Source organism: Sebastes fasciatus, chromosome 24 (assembly GCF_043250625.1).
Source record: "Sebastes fasciatus isolate fSebFas1 chromosome 24, fSebFas1.pri, whole genome shotgun sequence".
Taxonomy (NCBI): domain Eukaryota; kingdom Metazoa; phylum Chordata; class Actinopteri; order Perciformes; family Sebastidae; genus Sebastes; species Sebastes fasciatus.
This window is the reverse complement of record NC_133818.1, coordinates 4,863,961-4,875,929: the sequence shown is the minus strand read 5'-3', so window position 1 is coordinate 4,875,929 and position 11,969 is coordinate 4,863,961. Positions and strand designations below refer to the sequence as shown.

Below are 11,969 nucleotides of genomic sequence, written 5' to 3'. Positions count from 1 at the left end.
CTATGACTTTTTATGGCTTTTTTCCACATACTATACCATGACTTTTTTTTCAATATTGTATACTATGACTTGTTTTTCGACATACTATACTATGACTTTTTATGATTTTTTTCGGCATACTATTCTATTACTTTTAATGTTTTTTTTGGGACATACTACACTAGGTTTTTTTGATAGTTATTTTTGACATTTTATACCATGACTTTTTTTTTTTGACATACTGTAGTAAGACTATTTTTTCCACATACTATACTATGACTTTTTTCAACATACTATACTATGACAATTTTTTTTCGACATATACTATGACTATGATTTTTTTCAACATACTATACTATGACTATTTTTTTTATGGTATACTATAACTTTTTATGACATACGCTACTATGACATTTTTTTTGACATTTTGTGATATACTATGGCTTTTTCTAGACTACTACCACTACAACTATGACAACTACGACAACAATAACTTCTACAACTACGACAACAACAATTACTATTACTACAACAACAGAAACATGAGTGAGGCTAGGATGCTAAGTTAGAAATCAAATGAATTGATTAATTACCAAATGTTTGTTCCATGCGCTCCAGTTGTCGTCTCCTCCAGGCCCTTCACGTCTCTCTGTTCATTCAGCAGTTTGGAAAGAAAACAGAGACATTAACACCAACATTTACAAAACAAATAAAGTCTCTCCTGCTCCAATAACAGAATCTGGTTTTTAAAGACTTTTTGCATCAATTTTCAAGATAAAAATTTCAAAACCTTGAAGTACTTGACTGCACCTCGACTTGATGTTTGAAGCATGTGCTCCTCCATCCTTTTTACCTCCAAGTAACAGGGTTTGACTATGGAGGTGGAAGAATCCAATAGGATTTATACAAGGGACAGACCGTACCAAGTGGGATAGAGTCTGGTTGTCAGAGTACCCTAAACTTTAATGTTAATCCAGTAGGACAAATGTTTTAATATTGTTGTTTTTCGCTTTATTGTTTCTCTGTGGAAATATTGTATGAATGGATTAATTGAAGGAGCATTTAGCTATAGTTAGTTGTTAATATAGTTACTTTTCCACAGCACACAACAATCTGTATAGAATTGTCTTTAAAAATATATTTGTAATCATCATTGTAAACTGAATATCTTTGGGAGCAATATTTGTGTAAAAGGCAGATTAGTTGATGTTACATGGTCATAATTCCTTGTATTTACATTGTAAATATGAAATGTCATGTCAACGTTTGATGTAAACAATGAAAGGGAAACCTCAGCTTTCATCAGGAGGCCGAATATATTTATTTGAGGCCCAACTGTTTATTTTTTTACTGTATATTTAAAAGTTGACTTGACAAATAATCCCGGCACAACTAAAACTTGATTCCTTTATTTAGCCTACATTTTCCACATTGTCTGGCCTATATTCTATCAGTCTTGTGTGACTTGAATGGTCACGCAGACCCCAATGATGTAACAGCATCTCCCGTTCTACCAAAGATGATCAAGACAGAAAGACCTCTCACTCTGTCTTTTTCTTGGTACAGCAATGGTCATCACAGCATCGGTCATATTATTGATTAAATGTAATGTGTTAGAAAATAGAGATATCCCGCTGGACAATATTTTTCATTGTTTTGTGTTGTTAATTAATTTAAAATAATAGATACATTCATACATTTGCATAAAGCAGCATATTTGTCCACTCCCATGTTGATAAGAGTATTAAATACTTGACAAATCTCCCTTTAAGGTACATCCAATTTTACTCTTGGCACTTTATTCTATTTGTTCCTTTATTCTTTTATTTTGTCTTGTTTTTATTCTTGTATTTATTGTTTTTATTGAGAATATTTTTATTCTTGTACTTTTATTTATCTTGCACCTCCCCATATGCCACCTACTGTGTTCCCTCTGTCATCGATGATTTGATATGTCTCGGTGGACTGCAGAAACTGAATTGCCCTTTGGGGATAAATAAAGCTATCTGTATTTGTATCTGTATATTAAAAAAAAAAGTGTGATTAATTTGAAATTAATTGTGATTAACTATGGACAATCAAGTGATTAACTGCAATTAAATATTTCAATTGATTGACAGCTCTAATTAAAAAAAACATACAATGTATATAATTACATTAACATTTCAGGGAAAAAAATCACCTGTATTTTTTTCCCACCGCGTGACACATCCTCCCAGTATAAACGATCTTTGACCACACACGCCCAGCCTCAGCCTCAGCACCAGCATCCTCCAGCCTCTTCCTCTTCCTCTTCCTCTCTCTCCACGGGGTTTTCCCCCCTCCGTCCGTCCACACCAACATTACAAGAAACCATGAGAGGGATGAGGCCTTCGTGATAAGGATAAACAGGATAAACACCCCTCAGGACCTGGTTCTTCTCCTCTCTTCGTTATGTCTTGGAGCCTGCTCCCCCATCTCTCGCCATGCCCGCCTCTCAACGCTCCCTGCTGCCGCCGCTGCTGCTGCTCTTTCTGCCGTCGTTGCTTGTGATTTGGTGCCTGGATGTGGCGGTGGGAGCAGCGGAGGAGGGCGGCGGCCTGCCCTCCTCCTCACCCGGGGACAATGGAGACCCATCAGCCTCCGAACCGACCAGCACCTCGGCTCTGATAGAAGGTAAACAAACAGAGAAAGGAGCTTTCCATCACTCAGGCATTGTTAGAGAATATGGAAATGAGCTGCAACACAGGAAACAGTGTGACTCATATAACTGAGTCAGGTAGCAGTGCTGTGCATTTCATCTTTTTATTTATTGTATGTCTATAAATACATTACATTTACATACTATACTATGACTTTTTTAAGGTTTTTTTAACATATATACTATGACTTTTTTATGATTTTTTTTACATACTATACTATGACTTTTTCTTTTTTACATATTATACTATGACTTTTTAATGTTTTTTTTACATACTATACTATGACTTTTTAAATGTTTTTTTTTTACATATATACTATGACTTTTTTTATGTTTTTTTTTTACATACTATACTATGACTTATGATTTTTTTTACATACTATTTTATGACTTATAATTTTTTTTTACACACTATACTATGACTTTTTATGATTTTTTTTACATATATACTATGACTTTTAAAATGTTTTTTTTTTACATATATACTATGACTTTTTTTATGTTTTTTTTTTACATACTATACTATGACTTATGATTTTTTTTACATACTATTTTATGACTTATAATTTTTTTTTACACACTATACTATGACTTTTTATGATTTCTTTCTACTTACTATACTATGACTATTTTTTTACGGTATACTATAACTTTTTATGACATACTATACCATGACATTTTATGATATACTATGGCTTTTTCTAGACTACTACAACTATGTAGGCAATTGGAGAAAAACTTGGGGCTCCTATGTTATTAAAGTAAAGGCCGTCTTAATTAACACCATCCTAAATAACAGGCAATTTCTATTGATAAACTATTGGATGTAATTCACAGGCAGATTTAATGGTTTAATCATTTTTGTGACGACCTTTCTTTAGATTATATTGCAGCATTGCTTCGTTTGCTTCAGTTTTATGTGATTTGTGTGAGGCAAATGTTGTCTAAATACATTTTAAATTGTGCAAAAATTTCACATTTCATTCAATTTTACACCTTTAATTTATTTGAGTGGCAAAATAATGAAGACACTATTTGATCAGCTATTTCTATTGATAAACTATTGGATGGAGTTCCCAGGCAGTCTGGCCAACAGGCTAATAGGATTACGATGTATAATGTGGAGGTTTGGGGGATTAGGGGTTTTATCTTTTTGACCTGAGCAGGTGATGCATTAATGGGGAGCATGGTAATCCTACGCTGCTCTGCTGATACAGTACCTGAGCCGGCCTCTGTTTACAACTGGTCTGGGACTGGATGGTGGCTTTACATACTGTAAAAAACAAAGTACACTTTAATGCTTTCTAGGAACTCCAGCGGCCATGTTAGTGTCAGATTTATTCAATTTAATTAATCAAATGTCAAATCATAACAGAAGTTATCTCAAGATGCTTTTCATAGCAGGTCTAGACAGGTCTAGTACTCTATAATTTAGAGACCCAACAAGAGATCCCCCATAAGCAAGCATTCTCATGTGAGTGGCAAGAAAAAACAGTCACTCAACAACAGCGCGATATTGAAAATTAGGAAGTTGCTAAATGCTCCTGAGACTGAGTGCATATGTATGTGTTGGAAGAGAAGAAACGTCGAACGTGGCTCTTGGTTTTGATGTATTTTTCATTCTCCCGTCGTCTCAGCTGTGCCTGCCTCATCACTTTTTCATGGTGAGAGAAAGGTTACTGAGGACTGCTGAGAGGAAGTGGTTGACGTGCAGAGTAACATGTATCACCACAAAGAAATACTTGGATTTCTCTCTAGCAACCAAACTATAAATACAAATGTTAGCTCAAAACACTCTGTCATTCTCTCTCCAGAGCCCCAGTTTGCCCTGAAGGTCCTGGTGAGGGACCTGGTGACCCGTCAGGCGCTGCCGGGTGCTTCAGTGGACGTTTACGTCAACCACACCCTGAGGAGCTCTGCCCGAACAGGAGAGAGAGGAGAGGTTCTGCTCTGGGTCGCGTACAGCCCAGGCCTCAGTCTGACTCTGCTGGGCAACATGGAGGGCTACGTGCCCAGCGCACTGCCCTGGAGCACCACGAAGAGGCCGAGTGAGTAACACCCACAATAACTGTTTAAACCTTTGGCTATCCAGAAAAGACTGACATTGTCCACACTTTTTACACAATAATAGTTTACTCAGGGGTACAAACTGTTTCCCATGGCCCAAATCTTCTCCCTTATCTACCTAGAAGTCATAAGACTGGCTTCTCTGACACAGACTTTGGTTTTTAACTCTGCTGAAATGCTGAACACTGCATCCTGACCAGCTCCAGGGTCACAGCTGATCCTGACCTCCCCTCGAAGGGACGCAGGGATTATCCAACACGGATCGATCGGAGCATAAAAAAACAAGCATTTAGCAGATACTCAATTGAGAAGGCAGCGTTTTGCTCAAGGATGCATCTCCCTATTTTAGCTATGTAAATATTATGATGTGGGAGTCTGTTAAAAGGTATAAAAATGCTATAACGGAGGGAAACTCAAGCAGGCTTGTGCTTTACAATAGGCTGTTATTATTCACACAACTGCATTATTCATGGTCATTACAGATTAATGAAGTGTCTGCGACAACATACAACTTGTCACTGAGGTTTGTTCATGATGAAGCAGTTTATGTTCCCGGCGTACAGTCAAGTGTAACCGAACGCCGTCATTTTATTGATCGTCTCTACAGCAGCGTGTAGAGTCGAGGGGGAAACATATCCCTGCCTCAGCAAACTGTCTTTGTCCTGCACCCAATCAAATGCAGAGGGGGGTGGGGGCTCTTTAGCCACACTGGTCTCATGTTTGTGTAAAAAAAAAGAAAAGAAAAGGGGGCCTGGGTCTTACTCTTTTGTCTGTGGTCCCACTTCCTCTTCCTGCTCTGTATCCGACAGAAGCAGGGAGGCGGTGTTTTAAAGCAGAGGAGGAGCAGGTGTTATGAGGGATGATGAAAGAGTGTCATCTGTCGAGACCCGCTCTGCTCTGCATTATCACAGGCGCCTCCCTTTTGTGCTGCCGAGCCACACAGCTGAACCCTAAAAAGGATGGATGGTTGAGGTGGTATTGCCACCTGCTGGTGGTATTACAGGTCTACAAGTCACCATAAACACATTGTGTCGTGTCCAAAAAAATCAAGGAGAATAACAGCTTGAAACTCTCCTCACTTATCTTGTTACATAGTAAAATCATAAAGTAAAGTATAAAGTATAAAGTATATATAATATTTATAAGTAAATGTAAGTAGTTCTTTTTAATTACATCTGTCTTTTCTCAAAGGATTATCTATTAGCCACTTTTGTTCTCCATCACTTCTATAATGGTGACTTTTTCATAGTATATTTTCTTTTTTAAAGGCATAGTATATTATGTAAATTAAAAAAAGTCATAGTATAATACTGTATGTCAAAAAATGAAAAGAATCATAGTATAGTATGCAATTTTTTTTTTTAAATAAAGGCATAGTATAGTATGTCAAAAAAATAAATAGTATAGTAAAAAGTATAGTATATACTTTTTTAAATTAAAAAAAGCATAGTATAGTATGTACATGTTGTTTAAAAAAGTCATAGTATAGTATGTACATGTTGTTTAAAAAAGTCATAGTATAGTATGTAAAAAAAATTTTAGTCATAATATAGCATGCAAATTTAAAAAAGCATAATATAGTATGTAATTTAAAAAAAAAGTCATAGTAGAATTTGTAAATAAAAAAACAGCATAGCATAGTATGATTTTTTTTTTTTTAAAAGTCGTAGTGTAGTATAATTTTTTATTTTTTTTTAAGTTATAGTATAGTATGTCAAAAAATGAAAGAAGTCATAGAATAGAATTCCATAAAAAATGTCATATGAAAGTCATAGTATAATATGTCATAAAAAAATTCATAATAAAGTATGTCATTAAAAATTGTCATAATAATAATAATAAGTCATAATATAATTTTGTTTGTCTTTGTGCAGTTTTCTCTGCTGTGACGTTGCTGCTGCTGCCTCACAGTCAGGGCAACATCTGGCTGTTTGAAGACTCAGTACTCATCACAGGGAAGTTACCTGGTAGGTTTACACACTTTTTACAGGTCAGAAACAACTCACCTTCATCTCAATGAGCAAATCACAACTTTATCTGGTAGAAGAATACACATTTGAGTCAGTTAACTGAGCTAAACGTGACAGCTTTAACCAGTTTATCTGGGTAGTTTTTAAGTTTTCTATTTAAACATACTGCATTATGTGTCTAGATTTACACTAATCATATGCCATCTTGCTTTTACAGACCGCTCATCCCAACCCAAGATTAAGTTCCCGAAGAACCTGCTCACGATGTCTGATAAGAGCAACGTCTCCTCTGTGACAGCGTACCTGACTGTACCACAGCACCACCTGGCGAAGGACTGCGCCAACTGCACGCCAGGCATCATCAGCAAAAAATCATGTGAGCGTTAAATAAGCCCTCATTAATGTTTAAAGCAGACAACTACAAACAATTTAAATTCACTTTACCATTTAAATGTCTGAGATTGACTCCTCCTCGTGTCTGCAGTTTTCAGAAGCATCGAGCTGAAGGCGGTGGCGGCCGTCAACATCCTGCTGTACTCTGGTGGCGAGGAGCTCCAGGTTCGAGGGCCCATTCAAATCAGCCTCCCCCTGGGACACGACACGCACCTCAGGGCCTCTGATACGGTGCCAGCCTGGGCCTTTAACCTAAAGACAGGTAGGAATAACACATTACAGAGCAGCCACTGAATTGCATTACAAAATATGATGCTTAACACAAGAAAAACACATACAATTATTCATACTGTGATGGACAACACCAACAGGAGCCTGGGAGAATCAGGGTCTGGGAATAGTGAAAAGAGTCGGTCATGAGCTGGTTTGGACCTACACCGCTTCCCATCTGGGCTACTGGATCGCCGCCTCCCTTCCCTCATCAAACGGTACGACTACCTTCAGTAACTCGTGGAAATTAGCATGAAAAATGTTGTATTGGTTAATGTTTCATGTCTATAATATATAAATTTGACCATTTAGATTACCTGGGATTTGGAAGCTCCATTGATTTCTTATCATACCACACCTACCTGTTGGTGGGAATACTGGGAGCAACGCTGGCTGTAGTGATTGCATTTATGTGCTTGATGCTGTGTCACTGCGGGTAAGAAAGCTACTCAGACATGTCATCAGTCAGGTTTAATTTAAGCGACCCTATGAAACTGAAATCCATCTTGATTATATTCTGTTTCTCCCATACAGGAGCAGTTCTCATCGGGAGCCCAGGAGGAGGAGGAGAGCGCGCTTTTCCAAACTCACGGTGGTGAAAAAAGACCAAACCACCTCCACCCACATGGAAGAGGGTTTGTTGTTCCGCTCTGGCGACAACAGCCTGGCTTCCTGCAGCATCCAGTGTGACCCCTCGTCCACGCCGAGGCACAAAGCCAACTACAACATCTACGTGGAGGATCCAGGGGGTCGCCCGGGGGCTCCTCTCTACGAGAACATCGCTCTGGATCGGATCAAAGGCTCCCAGGCGGCGTCTCACTACATCAACAGTGAAGAGGTGGCTCGGCTTCGGGAGAAGTCGGAGCAGAACAACATGAACTCTGACAACTTCTTTCCAGACAAGCTGGTTCATCTTTACAACCAGCCAGTGGCGATTATTCAGGCGCCGGAGCTTTTCGGTGCTCAGGATCTGTCAGGATGCAAGTCTTCTACTTTCCCCCGCAATGGAGGTGAGTATGACGCTCACTCAGAGGCGTCAAATAACGACAGCTACACCCAGACATTACCCAAAGTCTCTCACCACCACTCCCAAGGTGGGGGCATGCCACAGCAGAGCAGCCAGGACGAGCCCCAGCCTCTGGAGACTCCTCCTCCAGGTCAAGGCCCCAACGCCGTCATGTGGGGACGCTACAGTAACCTCCTGGAGTCCTCCGTCTCTGTGCCGGGGACTCTTAATGAGGCGGCTGGTATGGAGGCCTTCAACAGTGGGCATGGTGTACCCGGCGAGCTGCAGGGGATTTCAGAGCGTACTCTGCTGGAGCTGACTCGCGGTAAATCTCACGCCAGGGCCTGGTTCGTCTCCTTAGACGGGAAGCCGGCCGCCCAGGTCCGCCACTCCATTATCGAGCTCCATGGCCGCCGCCGCCCGCAGAGCAGCAACGACACCAGCCTGGACTCAGGCGTGGACATGAACGAGCCCCAGCAGAACATCCGTGACACGGAGCGGAACAGGCGATCCATCAGGGCCTCGTCTCTGCCGCACCACGGCCGAGCGGGGCGTTACAGCGAAGAGCAGGACCTGAGCAGCAGCGAGAGTGGCACGACAGCCACCTGCACGCCAGAGGACCCGTCCCTGAGGAATATTTTAGATGGGAGCAGCGGGGCTATTCCCAACATTCCCGAAGAACGGGACGGGATGGATACATCCAGTGCTCAGGAGGACAGCGAGTCCAGAGCTACGCCGCCTCCACGGCGCCTCAGGAAGGTGAGGGAGAAGGGGAAGACGGAAAAGAGGAGTGCCAAGCATGTCCGCGAGGGGAGACCTCTGACCAAGCGAAGTTAGAGCGTCAAGTTCATTAGCGCTTAATTTAAATGTCCCATTAAACCACATTGAGCTATTTCCATCACATCAGTGCTGAGTCATCCAAATTAGTTTGTACCACTTCGCAGGCATCGTTGTTGTTGAGTTATGTGATTGTACAACTTTGCCAAAGAATGCATAGCTCAAGAAATAAAGCAGGATTTATGTCACGTTGAAGCACCACGTAGCTGCTGTTAGACAAGTCTGTGCACCATGTTCGGATCTGAACATCACCAGCGACATTCTTCACAGCAAAATGTCCGTGAGAACACGATATCCCATAATCCCCAGTACTGGCATTATAGAGGGTGCCTTCTTACTGCCTGTAATCATTGAATATGATCACAGTATTTAGTAAAATCCGGTGAGTTTGCAGGACGGACACAGATACAGGTCTATGTGTAGTGCACTTATCCTCACCGTAAATGCCTGCTGTAAATTAAATAAGATAGAGAAGCTTTCCCGGTTTGCAGAACTGACATCTTGTTTGGATCATTCTGCCTCATTTTTACTTAAAAAAAAGACACTCTGGGGTTCACAGTTATGTCATTATTGGATTATCTGTCAGACAAATTCATGCGCCTGTCACAGACTCCAGTGGATTTTGGAGTAAAAAACACTTATGTACAGTAAAGCTAAGCTGCCATTTTGAAGTTATCACACCTGATATTCAAGGTTTTAAGCCTACACTTATGTTAGAATGCATGAAAATGAATGTTTCCTTTGCGTTTTACTGTAGAAATAACTTTTTACGTCATCGTAGCTGTTGGATTACTTGGAGACTGAATGGTTTATTTCATTGTCTGGTCTTGGAAGGAGACTCAGTGTTGTGCTGCCAACTGTAACTACTGTAACAATAATAATAGGACTTCTACACGATGATCACGATGTAAGAATCACACTGAAATATCCAGAAGGCCAGTAAATGCTATTTATTTACAATAATACTATTTGAAACCGTGGGACGATTCAGATTGCCTGTCTAACTGGTTGGAAGGATGCTTTTAAAATTAGATAAATATTAACAATTTGCAGTTTAGCCCCACAAGTTATGTTAATTATTATCTTTTTTAATAACATACAGTATTATCCCTTATAATTAGACAACATTAATCCGGTGCCTTGGAGTTGTGCTTTCACAAACCTCTTAATACTTTGACAAAAATATATTTACTTCCTGACCATGGTCTTGCTTTTCGAAGAAAGAAAGATGGTTCTGAACTGATTTTTCAATTGAGATTTTTCAAATTAAATTTTGTAGGGCTGTAACTAACGATTATTTTCATTGTTGAATAATCTGTTCATTATTTTCTCGATTAATCGATTAGTTGTTTGGTCTATAAAATGTCAGAAAATGTTGATAAAATGTCAAGATGACGTCCTCAAATGTCTTGTTTTGTCCACAACTCAAAAGATATTCAGTTTACTGTCATAGAGGAGGAAAAAAAACAGAAAATATTATATTTGTTTGCTTAAAAAATTATTCAAATTGATTAAACGATTATGAAAATAGCTGGGGATTAATTTAATAGTTGACAACTAATCGATTAATTTATTGTTGCAGCTGTAAAATTGTGTAGACATTCCCAGAGGAGGAATCCTTCTGACTTTGGTGATCCTTTTTCCTCTAAATGTTTCAACAACTATTGGATGGATTCATGTTTGGTAATCCCTAAATTTTGCATCTACCACCATCAGCAGATCAAACATTTCAATACTTTAACTTTGGGTTTAACCAATTTTCAACAAATATATCTACAGAAGGTATGCCTGTCTTTCACATCTGTCCTCTTCTAACTGACATGGTAGCTTTTGTCTCCAGTCAAATAAAGCACACTACACTTTAGACACCTTGCAAATTTAGAGAGTGTAAATACTACAACAACAAAGGCAACAGTACGACACTGATCACTGACATCATTGGCCATCCAGTTTGGCAAAACCTTCACCACGAATACCACAAAGCGGTTTTACTAGCAATATTTACCATAAATTAAAATTTTGCAGCAACGTTTTTGCCATATTTAGTCTTCCGTCATACTGTAAATTTTCCCCTCATGAGTTCACTTTGTATGTATAAGGCTACATTCATGTCTTCTTTTGTATGTATATAGTAAAGCAACATTTTATGTATTACGTGGCTGTGATTTAACTTCTTTTGTGCTGTTTTTCTTTCATCTAGAAGTCTGAGAGGTGCTGAAAGGTTTTATAGGAGATATGATACTGATATTAATCTTTTTTAAGGTTAGTCTAAAGAGCGAGTCTTTGAAAAGGGAGTGTACAACAAGCCTGAGCTTTGTCATTTTAAATGTAGCAACAATGTTGAGCACTTAATCATTCAGTATGCTTACAAATGAACATACTTTCTCCTGCTAGTCATCAGCTTGAATACACAGCTTACACAGCAACACTCAAACCTACTGCCACTCCCGTTTTAAAGTGACTCTCCGAATGTATTCGTATTGATTTTAATGTGTTTCTATAGTGTGCTCCTCTTGTGTCTAGACATTGATCCTCATGGGCTTTTGTTTCCTCCAAAATGGGCACCTCTTGTGTTTACCTCTGTGGTGATGGTAGTGTTATTAGTCTTGCCTTTTTGTGCACTCAATTAATAAACTTACTTGATACCAATTATTGTTCAGAGGCTTTTTTTCATTGTTTTTAAGTATATATTTGATTTCGGGCTGTTAATGAACATTTTTTATCCATTCAAAATGTACCTTAAAGGGAGATTTGTCAAGTATTTAAT

General features: G+C 39.1%; 1 protein-coding gene across 1 annotated transcript; it reads left to right on the top strand.

Annotated features, from left to right (window-relative positions):
• The first annotated feature begins 2,167 nt into the window (after positions 1-2,167).
• On the top strand, positions 2,168-11,851 carry fam171b (family with sequence similarity 171 member B). Its single transcript, XM_074627514.1, has 8 exons — positions 2,168-2,634; positions 4,474-4,707; positions 6,601-6,693; positions 6,914-7,072; positions 7,181-7,351; positions 7,461-7,577; positions 7,672-7,795; positions 7,894-11,851. The coding sequence occupies exons 1-8, from the start codon at positions 2,445-2,447 to the stop codon at positions 9,200-9,202; spliced, it is 2,397 nt and encodes a 798-aa protein (XP_074483615.1). The 5' UTR covers positions 2,168-2,444; the 3' UTR covers positions 9,203-11,851.
• Positions 11,852-11,969: the final 118 nt, after the last annotated feature.